The 23,567-nt window shown below is 33.4% G+C and overlaps 1 protein-coding gene across 3 annotated transcripts in view; it reads right to left on the minus strand.

Annotated features, from left to right (window-relative positions):
- The window catches only part of LOC149808301 (phosphofurin acidic cluster sorting protein 2-like), a 198,960-nt gene that overhangs the window by 22,587 nt on the left and 152,806 nt on the right, over positions 1-23,567 (minus strand). For 2 of the 3 annotated variants that reach the window (XM_089975795.1, XM_089975784.1), the window contains 4 exons: positions 19,447-19,489; positions 17,234-17,273; positions 14,377-14,515; positions 1,432-1,682 (listed from right to left, as the gene is read on the minus strand). In XM_089975795.1, coding sequence (XP_089831921.1) covers positions 1,432-1,682; positions 14,377-14,515; positions 17,234-17,273; positions 19,447-19,489 — 473 coding nt within the window. The remainder of the gene's footprint in view (positions 1-1,431; positions 1,683-14,376; positions 14,516-17,233; positions 17,274-19,446; positions 19,490-23,567) is intronic. The other variant, XM_089975790.1, reaches the window with a different exon arrangement.

Genomic DNA, 23,567 nt, shown 5'->3' on the forward strand with positions numbered 1-23,567 from the left:
CTGCATAAGACATTCATGTACTGACTGCAGAATTTTAATTCCAAAACAGAGGCGCTTTGGTTCACTTAGTACAAAATGGCAAATGTAGTGGTAAAAAGCCAGGCAAGTTGAAAGACATATATGTCAGGAAAATTTCAGCTATTAGGTTGAAATTTGTGTATCTAAAATGTTGAACTAAATACTGGATTTGCATCTTTCATACAAATGATAAAGGTGTTCATGCTGGGACTCTACCTATCCAATCTGATTTGATATAGTCATGCAGATTTGGAAAGAAAGTGTCTAAGGTAGGTTGCCTGGTTGCTATGGGAGTGACACACCAAACACAATTCTGGCACAGTATATAATAATAATAATAATAATAATAATAATAATGAGGACTTTGTATAGCGCCTAATCTTTAGAAGCTCTAAGTGCTTTACAACATTAGACATCACCTATAAGATAAAAAACATATAATGATATGATTACAAAAACAAACACCATGAAATTAGAAAACAAAAAAACATGCTGAGAATATTTAAGGTAGGAAACATTATTAGGTCTTTAAGTTTGTTCTTGCAGTCAAAATAAGTGAGTTTTGAGAGCACTCTTTAATGGGATCACTGTGTCTTTGTGTCTAAGTTTAGTAGGCAATTCATTCCACGTTGCTAGGCCCTGGTATGCAAAAGAACGCTGTCCATATGACTTTGTTTTCATAGTGGAAATATTCTTAAGACACATAATAAAAACTGAACCATGCTAAGAAGACATCAAAAATTGATTTTCTACTTGGTTGCTTGTAAAAAAAAAAACACTCGCTGGTACAGGATGTCATAATTAGCATTCCAACAAGGTTTGCTCAAAACTGAATTATCTGTTCTGGATTGAAACCAGAGTTTTGTGAATAGCTCTGTCTGCAATATTTGCAGAGTTTTATGAATAGATCTGTCTGCAATATTTGTAGAGTTTTATGAATAGATCAGAAACAGACTCCAAACTATATAGTTGATATTGAAGTCACACCACTAATAGGATAGCCATCCTGAACAAAGTCACACCACTACTAGGGTAGCCATTCTAAACAAAAAACAAAAAACAGGACCAGTGGTTTTTGAGAAGATATCAAAAATAGCAAATGTGGACAGGCATACTGATGACAACAGACACAAGGACATGCCACAAGTTTAACATCCCCATATCATGGCCACATTAGCTTTTATTCAGAACGTAGCAGATAAGGAAAGAATTTTTTTACTATTCTGCTTGTATATTTTAACAAAAATAAACTGCTGGAAGCGTTTCTTTACAAAAATTTACATTTTATAATTTTTTCCATAATCATATTTAATTTGGTAGTTTTAATACAAAGCAAACATATCAGAGTTTGCTCTTGAATGAGTTCTTTTCTTATACATATCCAGTAATGTACTACATCAGCAGTATACTTACTTTTCTGTTTCTTTTCTTTCGTAACCACCATCATCGAGAACTGAGGATCTGCCACCACAACACCACTAGCAGGCAGACGACACACATATAAGGACCTAAATGCAGTCTTGAGGGAGAATTTATTGCTGTCTTTCTTACTGGATTTATCTCCCTTATCTGCTGATTCAGGTTTATTTGCTACTGTCCAATAATCAACTTGAAGCTCCATAAATTCACCAGGGGTTGCAGTGGGGGGAACTGAAGGGGTAAATCTGGAGGAAAAAATGTATACAAAAGATACAATGCAGAATAACATTAATGTCAAAGGATACAAATTGAAACTTTCACTGCAATCCAACAAGCAATAGGTATTCTATCCACACTTTATGCAAGATACATGTCGAACATGGACTCCATCTTGACTTAATTAGAGAGGGTGAACATTATCAGGAATGCTGCTACAAGATGACAATGGAGGGGTATTGGATTCTTCCTGGGGGTCAAAAGTTAGGCATATATGACCGTTTAGCTTTGTTGCCATTTATCCAACCAGTACAGCTGCATCCAGTAGAACTTATTCATCTGCTTATCCTCATGAAACATCACACAAATTATCATCAAAGCTGGTGTATAAGTCAAGCTTATGAGCAAGATTTCATATTAACTCCATAAATGTGACTTTTGATCCATATGCCTCCACTAGCTGCATCTAGGGTCCTAAGTCATCAATGTTAACTAACATCTATTCATCCTCATGACACCAATAAACACAATCACCAATTCTCAGTTAAAGCTGATAGTGTTAAAATTATAAAACAGCATAGTCCTTTCTTAATGTATTAAGCATGCCAACCTTGTGGTTACTGAATCCTTTGTTTTTTCCAAAGTTAATTAAGACAACTCTCCTTGATCTGTTGCTGTTATTTCATATATAGGTACCTCTAAAACCATAGTTCCTTGTGAGCTGGAGCCCTATTTATTGCATATATTGACACTTCTAAATCCAAGGTTCCTACTGAGCTGGAGCTCTACCTGTTGATTTTTATATATTGGTACCTCTAAATCCAGAGTTCCTACAGAGATGGAGCCCTGCTTGTTCATTTCATATATAGGTACCTCTAAAAACCAGAGTTCCTACTGAGCTGGAGCCCTGCTTGTTCATTTCACATATTTGTACCTCTAAAACCAGAGTTCCTACTGAGATGGAGCCCTGCTTGTTCATTTCATATATAGGTACCTCTAAATCCAGAGTTCCTACTGAGCTGGAGCCCTGCCTGTTCATTTCATATATAGGTACCTCTAAAAACCAGAGTTCCCAGTGAGCTATAGCTCTGAAGATATCCATACTTACATGCTACAAGTCAGTATCTCTAATTTACACTAAAATTCACAGATACCAAGCCAATAAACAAAATGCACTTCCACACAAAGATTTGCCTTCACTGTGATCATTGAGGTAATAGGTCAAATTGTCTTGAAAGGAGAAGCCAAGTCATGATCTTTAAGCAGTATCAAATAATATTGCCAGATAGGTCAAACCTTCATCCAAAGCTGTACTAACACAGCAAATTGGTTCTAATTATGCTAAACTAAAATTAGAGGGCAAGTTACTTCTTGCTCCTGCTGAACTGGTATGAAAAGCAGGAGAAGAAAAAGGTTTTTGTAGAGTAGTTGGATAGTCATATATACAGCAGTTTTACTGAGTCAAATAATATAAAAACTTCTTAGCATGATTAGAGAAATTGCTGAATGACTTTGTTATTGCAAAAGACAGTATCAAAATCATGTGTCAGATATGGAGGTACAAGTCTTTTCTTCCTACTTGTATATAATGGAAATAGAAACTTACTTGCATCAGCCCATAAAGCTCAACAAAGAAGCTCACAACTGTGCTACAGATGCTTTGAATGTTGCACAAGTTTTCATATGCATGTGAATATTTGGTGTGAATATCGCAGATTGAAACATAACTGCCAATATAAACAAGACTACCATGAATGGCACCTTGTACTTTTAATACATGTTTGTGTCACACAGACTGTACAAAAGGCATAAAATGTACATTAACCATTGGCATGCACCTTCAACTTTATTGCATAATATAATATTCATGTAACTCACTAAACATCTGATGCTTCCTAATTCTTACTTTTTAAGCAGCTACATCCTGTACTTAAAAAAAGAATAATGCAACATATCTAGCTCTTGTAGTTTAGATATATAGGTCATGCTGAAGAACATATTTCAAGTGATTACAGTATCCTCAAAACATGCAACTAAAAGGTTGTGTGACTTGTTCTATCACAGTATCCTCAAAACAAGCAACCAAAAAGTTTTGTGTGACTTATTTTATCACAGTATCCTCAAAACAAGCAAGAAAAATGTTCTATGTGACTTGTGTTATCACAGTATCCTCAAAACAAGCAACTAAAAGGTTTTGTGTGACCTATTGTATTTAAGTAATTATTTAGCTTGTATATCTGATCCACAATTAAAAAACTGTTTACCAATTGCAAATGTGTTTCTTTTTATGGTGTTCATGATAAGCTTGGATGTAATAAAGTGTACAGGTAAGACAGGTAGAAAAGAATAATAAAAGAGAGAAAAAAAGACCCTTTAAAATAATTAAGACAAGAAACAAAATGATTCAGACTGGCGAGAACTTAAGCGATATCTCTGGAGAATGACAAAAAGCAAGATTTGGTCAAGTGAATTGCCTGCACTAAATCCTACCTATACAGCTGTCACATGGTCAGCTGAATTAATAAGCCTGTTGATTACGTTAGTTTCTGCATCCAATGTAACAGTGCTTATTTTTCTGTGTTTCATTTCTAATCACAACCATTTCCCAAACCAGTTCAATTTGAAGTTACTGCTGCTACTTAACCGCACTGCAGTGTTATGCTTATGTTATATGATTCATTTCAACAAGAGATTCACTTTCTTTGTTTAAAATAATCCAGGAAAACTTATTTCAATATTCGACACAAAGTTAAACATTCCAACTTTTCATGGACAAAAGACATGCAGGAATTAAAATACTTTTGCACCTTTCTAATTATACCGTTCAATTGACTATAAGAAAAAACATCTGCTATCTGTACATTTTAATATGTAATATGGGTGTAAGTTCTTTTGGAGAAAGATTTATGTATTTTCAAGTTAAAAAAGATTGGAATGTTTACACCTGAAAGGCCCTGATGAGCCAATAATTTTTATAAACAATTATAACCAGAAAGGGGGAATGTTCTTTTAAAATGACTTCACTGTATGAAATAAGAACAGAATCTACTTTTGTACACAATTTTGTCCAAAACAGGTCTCTTTCTTTTCATTCAAAAAAGAAGAAAAAATACATCCAATATAAAAAAATGGCTAATGCTAAATTGCTGAACTTTTGGTGTATTAATTTGTTCATTCCGGATCAGCCTTTTATTAAACCACAGAAATGCCTTAAAACGCACCCTAGATGCAACACTGCATTTTACTGCTGGACACTGAAATCATTTGGTTTCTTCCTCAGCCCAGGTCAGCCACAAAGTTTGGTAACAGTAGATGGCAGAAAACTCTAGTTACTGTATATACGTGCTTATAAGTCAAGCTGCAAACAACAAAGATTCTGATCTGCCATATCATAATACACCTACAGATCCAGGTCTATGTTGTTTTGTTCTACCAATTATTCTTAACAAACTGCACAGACCCAGATCCGCTCATTATGCAACGGCAGATCTGGGACTGTGCAGTCTGTGGTTGGACTCAACTCATAAGCGAGTATACATAGTTATTGTTTATAAGCCATATTTCTTCTTTCAGTCACAGATGCCTTGACATTGATACTTGTAATGATGCAAACTATAGCATTCTTCTTTACCTTAAGTGCAAGCCATCCATCTAGTTTGGTGACTGTAGATGGTGGACAACTTGAATTATTCTGCAGAAATGAAATTGTTAACATATGGATGAATGGACATCATAATATAATATTCTCCACACCATGGCAGGCATATATAATAATCATAACACAACAGATTCTATGACACAAAACACTATTAAACTGTCTTACAGGGTTGCATCTGGGATTGATAAATGTAGGTATTTGCCCCAATGAATCTAAGAAGAAAAAAAAAGGGGGGGGGGCAATGTAGCCATAAGGGGGGGGGGCTTCTAGTATGGTGTAAAAAAACCTTAATGTATTCAAAAAGAGCAATAACAAGTATAATAAGTGAAGTAATGTCTTCTGTATATTACTGTATAACACTTAAAACTGAAATCAAAGTCTTATGTTTTCTAATAACAATATTCTATCTTCATATTAATGAAGCCCCGAGTGGCCGAGTCGTCTAAAGCGCTCTCCGTTATGGATCACTGCCATCTCACCTGTCTGCATGGGTTTGAGTCTAGGATTCAACCAATGTGGGTATGTGAGAAAGCTTGCCAGTAGCTTCTCGTGGGTCGGTGGTTCTTCCCAGGTTCTTCCACCACCATTAATACTGGCCGCCATACATAGCCTATTGCGTGCTGAAAAATGGCGTTAAACCCCACAACAACAACAACAACAGCTACACATTAACCATTAAAGAATCAAACCAAAGATTGCAAATAGTGTCACTCCTCTGGCCAATCTTAAAAGTGTCATGTACTTCCTGCATATCACATGCTCAACTCTGATTGGTTACAAATCCATACTAAGAAAGATCAGAAGAGCACATATTTTCCTTACATGGATGAGAAAAAAATAATTTTTAAGGAAAGGTCCAAAGCTCAAAAAGAATTAGGGAAATTATATATACAGTTTCTATAACAATTATCTCTTTACTGAAACATATATACATCTGCATCCAGACAGATTGTAATTGTGACTGCATTATTCTGCAAATATGATCACTATTTCCTAAATAGCCTCCTGTCCTTCCTCATTCTCCACTCAACCAATGCCTTGTTAAAGTTTAAGTCTCTCAGAAGAGGTTCTTCAATTGAAATCATCGTGAGTCTGTTAAGAACCCTTTCTTCTAACTGACTTCTTCCTGCAGTTTTGGTTCAATTTTGATCGCTGAATTCTCTCTCACAGTCAGATTTGGAAATGTGTCTGCATGATGTTGATGTACAATCTGCCAGAGTCTGCACATTTTGTCTCTAGGGTACATTTCTCTTTTATTGATAGCATTAGCAAGAGACCACTGTCAAAACATGTTTTGCGTCACACATACATGACCAGCTTCTTGGTATTTGAAATATCTGTACTCTCATCAATTAAGATGCTAATGAATGGACTGCATCGTACTTTCTGGATTAACTTAGATTCTATCACTGTTGCTATGCAATCCTGGAAAAAAATAAAGCTCAATGACAAATCAAAGTATAAAAGTATTTTATTATCATTATTATTATTATTTTATTATCATTAAAATATTTGAGAAATGTAAAACAAATATATTATAAAAAAAACCAAAGTAAAATGACCAAAATCAGATGCAAATTGTGCAAGAACCTTAGCCAAAGACCATGGAGTGTCTAAGGATGATTTTGAAAACAAAAAACGTTGGTATTATATACATCATTGATGGGTCCCTACATATGCAGTTGTGAATAAGCAGATCAGGGTCAATGTCATTTGCTGCAATGATCATCTGAGCAAATAATAACTTATTTACTAAAGCATTATATAACTTTCAAGTGGTGGGATTTGTCTGACTACTATACTGTATCATGATGTCGACAATAACTCCTTACATGCTCAGGAAATTATTCAAACAACAGCGACTGTATCAACATTTCAAACACATGAAAACTTGTTACAGTGATACTTAAATGTGACCTGTCTAGACATGAAAGAATTTCATGACAAAAGAAACAGGTACCAATAATCCAGACTGATTAAAAAAGAAAAACTTTATCCACCATTAAACATTGACAGGAAGTTATGACGACTAGCTTCCGAATGCAATTTTATTGGCCAATCACGATGCTAGGTGCTATTTTTAGTAACACAGGGATTCCTCAAGATATGCACTGATTGGAACCTAACTATTATGTTTTGGTTGCTTGTTAGTAAACACCATTTTTCCATCTAAATTTCAATAGAAAAAAATGTAAATAAAATAAAAGAACTTACCTGAAATTCCTCTACAGAAGCCCTTGATGAATATGTTGCATTTCCTCCTACTCTCATGTTTCCAACACCAACACCCAGAAAGTCAACAAAATCCAACTGTGAGCCATATTTTAGAGAAGCAATATTCTCCTTTGCCAAGTAATAGGCAACTGACATAGCATGAATAAATGATTCAGATTTCTTGCTGATACAGTAAAAACCTGTTATGAGAGACCGCCCCTTCTGCCAACCAAAAGCGGTCTCTCAAGACAGGTGGTCTCTCATAAGAGGTGTGTGAAAATGGACTGGTTTCAGGGTCAATAGTTAGCATTGTTGAAAAATAAATAATACCCATACTCACTGTACATGTATCATATCCTTTATTCATAAATCTTCTTAAATATTGCATGCATTCCTCTCAAAATATCTTTATATAATAAAGATATACATCTATCAAACAATGAGAATAACATTTATATTTCAGCATAACATTAATATGTACAAAAAATGAACAGTTAGATATGATGTATATATCTTATTCTATACACTTATTACACTTGTTTTTTTAAGAAATCCATTATACTTCTTTGTTGACATGTTTTACTCAGCTGTTTGGTCTGAACATGTATCTCAATTATTGCCTTTTCCTGAATCAACTTTCCACTTACTGGTATGTTTTTACTCCTTGCAACACAAAACCACTCCCATACTCGCTCGTTCAGATCTCCGTAAACTGTCCGTCGTGCCGTGGCGTATTTCCTCTGTGCTTGTGCACCTTTCTGCCATTCATTTCTAATGGACTCCGTGTCTTTGATTACATTTTGAACTTGCATTTTACCGACGCTTAAGCTGACTGCTATTTTGTGAGTGGTCTCCCCTTTTTCATTTCTTTCAATGACATTAATCCTTTCTTCCAGTGTTAAAATGTTTCTTTTTTTCAGCGGAGGTTCTGCCATTGTTATTAGTGTTGACGTTATAAAGACTATCGGTTTTGATCAGGTTTTGGGGAAATGTGGAATAAATATATATTATGTACCAATGAATGAAACCAAAAGACATAATTAACTCATCAAGAAACTCTGAGACGAAGTTTAAATCAACAGCGTTATAGCTCAACAAACAAAGGTTGCGACCATCTGCACCCAGGTAAACAGATGGTGGCTTGGTGAAACACTAACAAAAGAAATAAAAAATAATTTTAAAAAATCCGGAAATGATTCTCACTTACTAGTATTGAAGACATTGAGCTCATTCACCCTCCAGGCATTATGGATTAACTGGAAAGACAAACGATGTACTCAAACGTACACTGAAGCCCTTTCAAACGATTTCTCACTGGGACATAAGGACTACCCGCGTTTTGTGAGTTTTCATAAAGATAAAGAAAAAATATAAACCTCTAAATTTACTGCATATATCCATCATTACTCCCTTTGATGTTACTCTTACTGGCTCTTCACATGACTTCGGCACTACAATGGCGGTTAGTGACATGTACTTTAGTCTGGTTTACTGCAGTTTACAAATGACACCGTACGCTGGAGTTGTAAATTTCACAAAACTGGTACTGTAGCAAGACAAATTCTTTTTAAATACTTTATTAGAGCAATCTTTACTATTTATGCAGTCTTTGTTACAAAGGATTAAATGATGGCTGGAGGTGTTTATCTTGATATATGGTTGTTCAACTATAGTGTTATTTAATGTGCACTTTGTTTGCATACTACCTTTGTTATTAACCAATCAGAATTGAGCACATGACACACAGAAATATGTGACGTGTTTAGAACTATACAAGTACAACATATTTGCCGAGAGTGACAACCGGGAATTTCACAGCCCAAAAAATTAATAAAAGAACGCATTTGTAAAAAAAAATGTGCATAATTCTTATTTTTTGTGCTAAATTTGTTGTTTTTGCACAATCACGCATCCTAGATGCAACCCTGGTCGTACACTTCTCACTTCTGATATTGTGACTGAACATGAAATCATTTAATGGCCTGAAAATAAAAGGTGTTGGATGAGGATATAAACTTCACAGGCTAAAAAAATTTCCACTCCCAATAAAAGTTAGCCAAAAACACTGAAAAACTAAAATGTAATTACTGACAACAAAAACACTAACACCTTTTGATTATTAAAATCTACTCTCTTACCCAAAACACATAAACATACAACCAACACTGCCCTGCATAAGAAACCAGGCCTGCCTTAAAAGATATAAACCATGATGAAAAGTGTTCAGGTAACAACACAGGCACAGCACACAATCTGTTCCACACTATTTTTGTAAACTCTATCCCAAAGAATAACAATGTAAATTAACAGGGAAGTAATATGGCAAACAAATATTAAATTATATAGAGAGATCTACGGTCCTATCAGCAGTACAACTGATCTAATAGTACCATAAAGTGGAACTCTACAGAAATATGCACAATTTACACATACTTTAAACGTTGGACCTTTCCTAATATTTGGTGGCTATAATTTACATTTAAAACCAATAGCAGTATGTAGTCTGCATATGTCTAACATAAATTAAACAATTCAAAGTAACAAATTAAAACTAACCCCTTCAACACATGCTGGAGGGAGTTATCTACCGAAATCAATTCAGTAAGTTATTTCTGCATGTGCGTTATGTAATGACAATGAATATGCTAATATTCATCTCTACAATTAACCTGTCACATTTAAACTAAACAAATTCTATCTAAAAATATGTGTCTGGTGGTTGTGGGAACTCTAACACAATAACAATACATGTAGTGTAAAGAATTGGAACCCATACATATAGATCCACCTGCTAGCCAATATAAAATTAGATATTACAAGGTGGTCCTAAGTCCAGACCATCAGGATCAGCTGTACAAGATGGAAACAATTGGACGAGTAGCAACCTGACCCACTGTCCTGGCCCACATATTATAATCAAACATATAAGGTGCTCCCAAGCCCAGATCATCAGGGACCAACTGCACAATGCAGTACCTGAGAATCTGAGGCTCCATTACTGCAAAAGAAATGAGAATCAAGATTATGCACCAAATATTAGGATCAAGTTTCATTTTTTTCTCCAGTATAAACTTAAGGTGGTCCTAAACCCAGACCATCAGGGCCAGCTACACAAGGTAGCAACAAATGGACATAGAGCAACCTGACATTATGACCTGGCCCACATATGAGCAATGAGGTGGTCCTAAGCCCTGACCATTAGGGCCTTACTGACAATTCAGTACCTGATTATGCATGACCTCTTCCAAGAAACAAAAACAGCAATCAATTATATCAGAGATGCTGCAAGGACTTTATCTAAACTGTGGGGAACTTCCACCTTGTTAACAAAATGAGGGAGTAGACAAAAAAAAGAGGTGTGTGTTAGGAAACAGACATGGTTCAATATTTATACCACTTAAATATCCATCTCTTTTTTCCTGCTTTGCTCTGTTCAAGTTACAATGAATTCAAAATCCTCAGAAGATGTCTCCCCTAGTTGTATCAGCATTAATCTGTTGACTGTTTCTGAGATGAATCAGTTCCTGATTTGTGTATGAATAGTGTTCTGTGCCTAGAACCCCTTTTTTCACAGTTGGATGTCGGAATGAGCATATGTATAGCAAGCTTAGGCAGCTTGAACAATTTGGGAACTGATTTTTTTAAAAACGGTTGTTATGTACAATTTTCCACAGCTCATAGGTATTATCTCTTGGATATCTCTGCTCCAAAATAAGAATTTTCACTAACATGAGCTCTGGCAAAGTTCCACTTTCTTGAATCAGAGCTTTGCTGACTACTATGGCAGATTTGATTTGTGCAGAGGCTTATTGGTATACTGCGTTACTTTTTTCCAGTGGTATGTACTTTGGTACTTTATCACTGTACTGGTACATCCATAGTTTATGTCAATAAGGAATGTACAGAAATTCCTGAGGAATCTTGTGTAACTTTAATGATATTAACTGTGTGTTTTCATTATTCATGACAGAATAGCACCAAATATGTTATTTTTGTTTACAAAATGGTTGTACCTGTATCAAATTATTAGTAAGTATTAGAAATATAATTATATTTATGATCTTATAATTACATGTTTGATACATGTCACATATACAATGTGGGTGGCAAAATGGAATGTCAAACAATATCAGGTCAAATCCAACTTTCAGGAAAATTTCGGATTAAAAAACAAAACAAAACAATAAACAAAATACTCCCAGGTCATGCTTCAATTATTTATTAGTGTTATGCATACCTATATTTGTTCTAACTCCTGGTACATGGATTTGTCTAATTTTTCTAAATAGAAAGTGCTCCTTGGAGTAAAGCATTATTCTGGAGCTACTATGAATTAATCAAAGGAGTTCTGGACAATGCTATTTTGATTAATATCATGATTCTTGGTGGACCAGTACATTTCCAGTTCTAAGTTTATAAGGAACTTTTTATTCTTTTGGACAATCATAGAACTTTTTCAGGATTATTTGGGATTCACTTGATAATACTCTAAGTTCCTCTCACATTTTCAATTACAGCTTTGATAATTAAGTTTTACAAAACTTGTTGATTTTGCTTCTTTCTATTACTAAGTTTATGACATCACCATAGAGACATAACACTAAAGCATATGTGAACATGTTAAGTGTATGTATTCCTCTGTAAGGCATCAAATAATCCTACAAAATCAAAAGTGCAGCACAGCTGTTTTCTGTCTGAGCTATACATCATTTCTCAAGTCCATTAAATATTTTCTCATTTGTTGAGTACATGTGTTTTATGTTTACTTGTCTCTTTGGTAAATATCTGGCCTGGGTGTTGGCATACCATTCAATGTCCTCCCATCAATTATATCAATAGTGTAGCTTGCGAACTGTAGGCTTGTATCAACACTTCCTATTTTGATATTTAGACTCAAAAAATTTCAACATGATGTCTTTGACAGTGTAAGCTATAATGTAAGCTTAATCATCCCACTTTAGTTACAGCTTTTAGATTTTAACTTAATAATACAATTAATATAAACAAAGTCATGTACTATAAGGTACTGGCCATTTAATTGGGCAGGGTGCTATTTTCCTTTGAGCTGAAATATTTAGTTTTATTTTATCTCAAGGTAATTATATCTTTTGAAAACATGACAGGCCCATGGACTAGAACATTGAATTGTTGGTCACTAACATAATTGTGGTATAACATGCTACCTATCACAGGATGTTCAGAAATACAATGTTATACCACAGTATAAAATTTTTCCTGGTACCCAGTTCAAACAGATTTCTTATCTCTTCCATGATGTTCTATTTATGGTCCACAGTGCCACAGCCTGTTTGCTCAGACAAGTACTTTGATTAAAAAAATATCCTTACTTTTTAATTTTTTTCTAGATTCTTATTTATTCAAATTTATCTGAACCCTTTTAGTGCTTAGCAAAAGACAATTTGGGCTGAATTGTTTGAGAAAAAGAAATGAAAACTGCACTTTACATTTAAATTGCCAGTATTTTAACTAGGCTTGGTATCTTGCCTTTTCTACATTTTATTTCAAAATAGGGGATGAAGAGCATGCTGTTTTTGTCCATCTAGCATCCATATTGGACTCATATTGAACATCATTTTTAGGTTAAAAATTACTCATTAGCAATTCCAGTAACACTTCTGCAGCTCCACTAATCAAAATTTAAAAAATTGATGTCATCATTGCTATCATCAGCCAGTAATATGCCAAATGAAATTGTCATCTGAAAATGATCCTTGTTGGAGTCAGTCATTTAGGGCTTTCTATGATTTTAAATATGCATTTGTAAAACTTTCTTGATGAATGGATGGTTAAAACTATGACAGAATGTCTGTTCCAGGGCCTAAAGTGCCAATCAAATTTAGTTAACAACCATTATGTCATACAGAAGTACCCAAAAGTATAAACCATGGCTCTACTAGACTTCTACTGGTGGCAAAACTTGTGTTGCTACAATCATGTATATTGTGCTAAGTACATTTTTATATGCATGACTTTAAACTAACTTGTTAGAGTTCTCATGCATCATTGCTCTCCAAGTGTGTACATTTGTACAAAATTTGGCACAATTTGTGCAGCTTGGCAGCATCCCTGTTTTATTCATATGCATACAAAATTAAGACAAATTCCTAAAAGCAGATATAAACAATACAAGTTCCACTCCGAGGAAATAACTGGGTATAATCTGAAATTACATCCCTCTTCTCTAACCTTTTCTTACTAACCTTACTCTCACTAAGTAATTCTCAAAATAGCTATAGGTACAGAGTTGTTCAAAATTATTTTTCTTCTCATATAGGAGTGCAAGAAAACAATTATTTAACATCTTGCAAAAAGCTAAAATCAAACTTCAACTTTGGACCAAATATGGAGCCCTTTCCAAATGTTGCAGCATCCCTTTCCAGAACACCCCTTTCCTTTTCTACTGCATCAGAAAGTCTTTTTTAGCATATAAATATTTCATTAGTGTGCCGTGTACACATGGTCAAATTGCTGCATGACTTCAATTAAGAGATCATCATCATCATTATCATATGAACTTGAGAAAAAGGCTAGTCACTTTTGCTTTCTCTACAAACTCATTTTGTCTGGCACTGGGACTATTATTGTGTGGAGCTTGCAAACCACCACATGGATTGCTGGATGAATGCACAAACGGATAGAAAATTGGCATAAAGCAGAAAGAAAAAAAAACAAAAGTAAAATTGCTTTGAGGGTACTTAAGTCAAATGTTGCAGAGAATTTTTCTGACATCTCTATTTCCTTGAACAGTGAAAGTGTTGATACCAAAGATGATTGGAGAAAAAGAAGCACAAATGAATGGGATAAAAGAAGAGCTTTCGCTTTCAACCTACCCTCCTGATGCTGGAGACCCAGTGACATTAGGAGAATTTGGTGGAGTATGCAGATCCTTCTGTTTCTCTGTAGCTGACACATTAACTGGTGGAGAACTGGATAAAGATGGTTGACTGGTCAAGTAATCATCAAAGTCTACTGCAATGCAAACAAAAAGCTAACTGACTGGAGAAACAAGAGTCCATCAATGGGACTGCCACTCTATTAGCCAAATTTTCTGGAATTTAAGATTAGAAACCAAATCTGATATTTTTCAGTAATAAAAATTTCAAATTAGTGGTGGACATACTGGAAATCAGATAGGTACTGTTTTCATTTAAGACCAACAAGACATCATGAGAAGTCTCCTGGTAAAAGATCCATGGCAATACTACTTTTCAATCAAGAAAAGTAGCAATAACAACATAAGAAAGTTAGGCATCATAAGAATTCTTATAGTAGCAACAATTTTTTTTCTCAAGATAACCACTGTGGTAGCCACACTAGATGTTTGAGGAACACTATTTTTGGTATGCAGCAAGTAGACAGTGTGATGGAAGTGTGTGGGGAACTAGTGCTAACAGATGGACAGACGATGTGTAACAGACAACAGACCATCTCACAAGCTCTTCTAATCTATGACCAGTTAAAAGAACAGTCTGAACTAAATTGGTGAACACAGCATTTTTAGTACAATATGTAACACAGAAAATTTAGAGATGACATGACCTCTGTAAAAAAAACCAACCATTCAATGCAACATATTTTGCTCAAGTAGCTACAATGGCTCCCACTGAAATAATGTCAACGAAATGAAATATATGTCTAGTCTGCACTGGTTGAAATAATGTCAACCAAACAAAACAGACATTTAGTTTGCACTGATTGAAATAATATATATATATATATATATATATATATATATATATATATATATATATATATATATATATATATAAATAAAACAAATATACATCTAGCTTGCACTTTTGTGCTTATATACAGTTATCCTGACTTAAAATCTGTATGTATATGATAATGTGTCCCTTGACATGGAAAGACAGGTCATGAAAATGGCTTTCTTTGTGATAAGAATTTAAAGTATGATGCTTCTTGTATGTCACTAAAGCTGAATACTGAGTATAGTAAACTCAACAAAAAAAATGCTTTCATACCAAATAGCTATTCATATATAACATTATTTTAACAAAAGCTGCAAGTAATGGGCACATTACAAAGGGTCCCACTTGGTACGAATTGTTACTGTAAGGCCTTAAACACGGTACATGTATTTGACGGAAACAAATTGGGCAGGGCTAGGTGGGTGTATCCAAAAATAATAATGGGCCACAAGTTTACAAATTCAAAATGTAAAATGCAAGTGATCAAATGTGTGCAATAGTTCAACAATTTTAAGGTGGAAAAAAAATTCACTTTAAATCATGAATGATCTGGGTGTAAAATCAAAGTATAGGAACAAAAGGCAATCACTTCAGTAATGAGAATAAACCCATTAAAGGCATAATAAGTCTATGAGATAATGGGAATATAATCATTAAAGGAACCTTAGGTCTATTTGGCATTGAGAAAAAACCCATTAAAGGCACATTAATTTTATAAGATAATGGGAATATAATTATTAAAGGCACCTTAGGTCTATTTGACAATGAGAATAAACCCATTAAAGGCACATTATGTCTATGAGATAATGGGAATATAATCATTAAAGGAACCTTAGGTCTTTTTGGCATAGATAAAAACCCATTAAAGGCACATTAATTTTATGAGATAATGGGAATATAATTATTAAAGGCACCTTAGGTCTATTTGGCAATGAGAATAAACCCATTAAAGGCACAATAAGTGTATGAGATAATAAGAATAAACCCATCAAAGGTACCTTAAATATATAAGACAATAAGAATAAACCCATTAAAGGTACATTAAGTATAAGATAATGAGAATAAACCCATTAAAGGCACGTTAAGTCTATAAGACAATGAGAATAAATCCATCAAAGGCACATTAAATCTAAGAGATAATGGTAATAAATTTCATTAAAGCACCTTATGTCTATTCGACAAGAATAAACTCATTGAATGCACATTATGTCTATGACCAAAACTGTCTCAGAATATGTTGAATGATTGTGTTGTGCTTGTAACATGCAACATCCCATGTGATGGCATTTTATGTATTGTCAAGAGTCCTAACTCTATATAAAATGGAGTTGAAGAAGCAAAACACATAAATGCACATCTAGATCTCTGAGACAAAGTTTACACCAAATCGTATCAGAGTATGCTGAATAGTTCCATTTCTATATTTGCTACAAGGTTATACTGTATAGATTTAAATTTCATAGAAAAGGTCAATATTTCCCTCAAAATTGGACCCACCATTTAATATTTAACGTGGTTTGTTCTATTATCTTGTTTAGGGTAAAGAAGTCTACAAGAAAAATGTGCACCATTCATGTTTTGTGTTGTACATTCAATATGAATTTGATATAAAAATTTGAATCAAGATACAATTAAATGACATTATTTAGAGGGAGAGGCTGATCCAGTATACATAGTGCCCCCCCCATTAACTCTCTTAAAATGACAGTCCCAAATGTAGCACTATATATATATATATATATATATATATATATATATATATATATATATATATATATATATATACACACATATATATATGCATGACAGTGTCTGTTGGAATATAATATTCAATTTACCTACCAAATGGGATCTATTTATGTGTAAGGGTTATGTGTATGGTGTGTTGCAAGAAGCAAATGGACATTCACGCCATAACAAAAGCTGTCAATGCTCTTTTATTATAAATGCTAGATCTAGAAAGAGAAGAACAAACCTGAAGCATTTAAAATATCTATAGTTCCTATCTTGATTTCCTGTAAAAACAAAATATATATTCAATAAAAAGCAGGTTTTTGATACACAGATAAATAAATTTTGTAAACTAGTTCCAATTTACTTTAAAGTGGCTCTTCACAAACTTAGCAGTATAATCATTTACACAATTATAGATAAAAATTATTTTAAAAAATGACAGGCAACATTGCAATAAACAGGTGTAAATACAAATGAAGACAACAAACTTCTTTGTTACATGTAGAAGGTACAATTACTGTAGATTGATTTAAATTTACAAATATCTGTTTTTGAATTCATAAAAAGGTTTCAAACTAAACCAAGATTTTACCAGATAATTTGAGATGAAATGATTCCAAATTACTTGAAATGCTCGCAATTAATTTTCTGATCAGGCGAGTTTGATCATTGCAAATGTACTTGCAAATTTCTGATGATTTTTCTTACACAGAACTATGATTTTCTAATGATGGAGTTTTTCTTAAATGAAAGTCAAGTCTCTTCTTTTAAAAGCTGTGTAAATTCAAGATCCAGTCAAGAACTGGAAAAGAAAAATTAATGCAGCAATGAGACTCAACAGAACTGGACATGTACATCCTATTAAACCACTTTGAACAAGTTTAGTGATCAAATTAAGGTCAGAGTAACCTGATTTTGATTTCCAAAATGTATGGCCTATTCCAAGACACATAACAGTGGAATGCATACCAGCTCTAACCCTAACATGATACATCTGCAAAATATAAATTGTGTTATAATAATGGCTTTACAAATTTGTAAAGACGTCTCATTGGTCACATACTTAGGTACTTAAAAATATAGCACTCATTTAACTTGTGCACTTTGCCCTGTGGTTGTAACCCTGACTATTTACCCCTTAACTTCAAAATCATTATCTTTCCTCCCCGCTTCATGTGTAAGCCAGCCAAAAAACTGGCAAAATGCAAGCTACTATTGTATTCACACACCCTTCCACTTATACATCCCAACTGATTTCTAAAATGAAAAAAATGAAGGATATAAAATATGGACAAAACTTAAGCCATTTCATTTACTGGTTGATAATTTCTAACCTGTTGCCAGAGGGACCCTAACACTGTCGACTTATTGGCATTTCAAAGCAAATGGAATCTCCCAATGTAAACAAGAAGATGGACTGCTTACTGTCCTTTTGGGGTTTCTCGAATAGTCCATTTCAGTAAAAACTGTGTTATTTGCATCCAATATTTGCAATGTGAAGATTTAATATTTCTAAAACAAATTGAAAAAAATATAAAGGAGAAACACTTGTATACACAGGTTCAAACTGAAGTAACTCGCCTGTGCACATGAGGCAGACTGTGTTGCTAAAAAAATCTCCAGTTTGATTCAAAATGCCAACAAGCTGACAGTATTTGGGACCCCAAGGTGACAATCAGGTTAGAACTAATAAATCAATTAATGAAATAACTCAGTTCATTGTTTTATATCCTTGATGCCTTTTCTTTTTAAAACTGGTAGGGGTTACAAACATACATATTTAAACAAAAATAAACTGTACAACTAAGAAATTCAAAACTTGAAAATGACCACTACTGTTAGGGTTGCCTTAAAAAAATGCTAAAGACTTAAATGTCTGCACTAAAAATGCTTAAATACATATCTGTTATTTATACTTTAACATGGTTACAAGTGCAATTGTACCTTTTACATTTTTATGTATAAAAGTTAATATTTTCTGTGGAAAAACAACTAATCTTTTACTAATCTCTGACATTTGATATACACTGACACCACATATTTCTTTTTGTTTACTAATATATTTACATCTTCAACAAACATCATCTGTAACATAGTATGCATCTACTATTAGTACTCTGACATTCTGTTTCAAATGACTCAACTTTATTTAACACCTTAATTTAACAAAATATTGTATATGTGATAAAGATAAAAATTATGTCTTTACATGAATTTACAGTTGATAATGACAGAATAATGTTTCTACATGAATTTACAAGTGATATTGACAAAACATATGCTTTTACATGCATTTATAGGTGATAATGATAACGATGTTTAACAGGAATTTACAGGTAATAAGACAAAATAATGATGTCTTTACATGACTTTACATTTGATAAAGTCAGAATGAAGATATTTTTACATGAATTAGGCTTGAAAAACTATTTCTGTAAAGACAACCATACTTACACTAAGAAATGGGACAAAAATCTGTGAAGAGTCATCTTCTCCTCTGAAAAAGACAATGCAATACATCAATTTACAAACTATAAAAAAGACAATGTCAATGCATCCATATACCAACTATAAAAAAGACAATGCAATGCATCAATTTACAAACTATAAAAAAGACAATGTCAATGCATCCATATACCAACTATAAAAAAGACAATGTCAATGCATCCATATACCAACTATGAAAAAGACAGTGTCAATGCATCCATATACCAACTATGAAAAAGACAATGTCAATGCATCCATATACCAACTATAAAAAAGACAATGCAATGCATCAATTTACAAACTATAAAAAAGACAATGTCAATGCATCCATATACCAACTATGAAAAAGACAATGCCAATGCATCCATATACCAACTATGAAAAAGACAATGTCAATGCATCCATATACCAACTATAAAAAAGACAATGCCAATGCATCAATATACCTACTATGAAAAAAACAATGCAATGCATCCATATACCAACTATGAAAAAAACAATGCAATGCATCCATATACCTACTATGAAAAATACAATGTCAATGCATCCATATACCTACTATGAAAAAGACAATGCAATGCATCCATATACCTACTATGAAAAAGACAATGTCAATGCATCCATATACCTACTATGAAAAAGACAATGCAATGCATCCATATACCTACTATGAAAAAGACAATGTCAATGCATCAATATACCAACTATGAAATTTAAGAGTGAACTTTTCCCAAAGAGTTTTTTTCTCAACATATTTGTTACCTGTAATTGGATTTATATATTGTGATGCAATATTTTATAAATTTGTGATGCAATGGTTAAGTTGGAGATGCCAAAATGGATTGCTGGAGTACAAACATACACAAGACTCAAAAGGGTATCAGTAGAGTATGCACATCATGTTTTATGGATTGACCACTCAATCCAGTGGACATGGACAGAGGGGCAGGGGATTATGATTAAGTGCCCACTATGAGTAGTGCAAGTCCACTCAGCCTGGATCCCCCCCCCCTCGACTAGTGGTAACCAACTCAATCTAGTGGAAGTCCGTCAGAGTTTATTACAGCGAAAGTGGGTTTTATGGCACCCCTTGCCAATTCTACTGTATTTGCTCTGTGAGTTCATGCACTAAACAAATAGATGGGAGAAACCCTGATACCGTAAACCCAACCATGGCAGGCGTTAATTTCATACCTTTATCTGAACAAACAATATATTGGTAACATTTCTTGTGGTATTTATCAATCTGTCAAAGTTTCTCTTTTATTTCCATACTATTTCTAAGACACTTTAAAGAAATTATTGAAATCAGTGATACATATTAAACTCAAAAAGAGATTACAAATGAATGTCATACTATTTATATATGACATGTACGATCAAGAACAATGGAGCATTATGACATGCTGTTTCTCAAGTTTATTTTACAAGAATAACATGCCATTGCACAGTAAAATAAAAAATATATATGAGCTATTATATGAAAGGTTTTTCTGTATGTTTACTTAAAAAATTTAAAATAACATTGTTTATGAGAGATTATGATTTTTTTAGATGCAAGGAATTGTGTACACTTTATTGACAGTTGTGCTCTATCAGTAGCCATTCATTTCACGAACAAAATGATTTAAGTTAAAAATGTTTCTTTCTGTCCTGACTTTTTAAAAAGAAATGAATCTACATGCATTACCAGACACAGGCTGAGAAGTAACATTCTGCCCTTGAAGTCAGTTGCTACACCTGCTACTGCAGCTTCTTGCTTCGAGTCAACAACTGTCAGTCATGACAGTTCCTAAATGTACCAGCTACTGTTCAATGTCATGTTTCAATGTTTCAAAATGCACATTAACTGCTGAATGAAAATAGTGCAACATCACACATTAGAAATAAAGGATGTCAATTTTTGAAAATCAAATTTGAACTGAGAAAACATGTCTGATACTAAGTTCTTATAGTGCTGTGTAGAACTGGTCTCTAGTTTAACTTAAAGTTAGAAAAAAGTGTAGTGGTCTAGATACATGTCTAGACTTTGTTCTTTCTTTTCTAAAAACCAGAATAAGTGAATTTGTTTCACGCTATATCCCGTCTCCTCCATCTCCTTTTGTCTCCCAGCCTACAACTCCCTCCCACTCCTTAGCATAGAAATGAATAGAATCTTAAACGAATTACATTATGGCATTTCCTAGCAGACAGTGTTCTTTAAACACTAATGAATTAAAATATTTCTTGTCAACACACGATCAAATGCTTTTAAAAAAAACATATTAGTGATTATTTTTAAATGCACATAATTTTTATACACAGTATGTGTGGCTTCTCTCAGTTGCTGTACATGCCATAAACCAAATGGTTTGCATGAAAAATGTTACTTTCTTTTTCACTTTTTTCATGAATCTGTCTTCAAGCACCAGCTGATGACTGACATATTTACTTTGAAGTCAGACGATATGCTTGTTAATAATGGTCAGACAGAATGGTGTTGAACTTCAATGTTATATTTTAGCACCAATGTTTCGAAAGAAACATTAACTTCTTAAGCTTTTTTTGTTGTTTGTGGAAAAAGGAAATTTTGACTTGTAATATGAACTGAGAAAAGCACTGTGGTTATGTTTCAATATTTTCAAATAAAACTAGTTTCTAGGAGTATATAAAACAAACGATATATTTTTTTATTATTATCCCCCTTAATCATTCAACACACCATATAGAATATACATCTATCCCAGCAGCACAAATCTATCTGAAGTTTGAGAAAGCTGTGTTACACTACAGACTTTTCTTTAAAAATAAACAACAAACCCCACCCCACCTGCAATCATTCTTTGAAATAAAATAAAATGTGTTTTTGCATGTAAACATAAGAGATTATAAACCTTATCTTTAATTCAGTGTTACCCATAGGTTTTTAACACCAACATGGAATAGGAACTGACAAATAAAGAGTATGTATTTTTTTAAATGTGCTAAATTTATCTTCATTTCAGAATTCATCTGACAAAATTTAAGAATAAACTTTTGATTCCGCTCTTTATTTGAAATAAGTAAACAGATATATTGCTGCTTAGCAATTCATTACATATTAAACAAGAATCTGTATAATAAAGTGCGTTATTAACCAATTGTTGAATCTGGTCATAATTAAAGTACAAACTTAATGCTTCAGAAATTTAATAGATAGAAAGTTGAATGAGCATTTACTGCAGTAACATTTGAGAAGACATTAAAATTAATAGGAATATTTCAGGATAAACAGGAAATAATAGGGATTTACAACCTCTGAAACCAAAACATTGTCACATCCATTATGGAGTAAACAAAGTTCTACAAGGAATACGAGTTTAACGCCATGAAAAATAAGAAGCCATATTAGTAACAATCAGTGCAATTAGATAAAAAATGTATAGCCTTAGCAAACAGATGGTTTAGCCATTTCAGGCAATATACAAGGCAATATTAATAGATATCACATGTTCAGCTTATGTGTAATACAGTACAAGTTAAACAAGGTGAACATCAAGGTATGAACAAAAAGAACTTCCACTTACATAAAAAATTAAAAAGGAAAAGGTGTACAAAACTGAAGGCTGTTTATTGTATATTAAATACAATTGTATCTACCACAGATACCAATTTCAAAACTAAGTTTGCATAATAGTAGGCATTTCTGTTGAATCGCAAAAAATGATACCATGATGGATGTCCATGAGAAATTAACTGCTACTGCAGTAATTGTCATGTAGATTGAAAGAATGTAGTGTACCAAACTTTTATCTGCATTAACTGTAAATGGTACACATTTATGTCCTACCAAAATATATTGAAGTGAATACAATTTTTTTATCACTTTCATCCATCCATTCAGTAACAGTTCATGTAAGACAATCAAATCAGCAATCCTAAGTATAAACAGCTCTGGTTATAGAATGTGGTATCACACGCTTAGTATAGCCTGTCTAAAAACAGTAGGTGAAAGGTAAAAACAAACACGTTTCAACATTTTGAGAAATGTGTCGCATGAACATGTATATCTGGGTTGCAAGTACTAAACAGGCTTGGCTAGCAAAGTTGCACACTGGATGGTGCTGTTT

Source organism: Sinohyriopsis cumingii, chromosome 1, assembly GCF_028554795.1.
Source record: "Sinohyriopsis cumingii isolate HCF-2022 chromosome 1, ASM2855479v2, whole genome shotgun sequence".
Lineage (NCBI taxonomy): Eukaryota > Metazoa > Mollusca > Bivalvia > Unionida > Unionidae > Sinohyriopsis > Sinohyriopsis cumingii.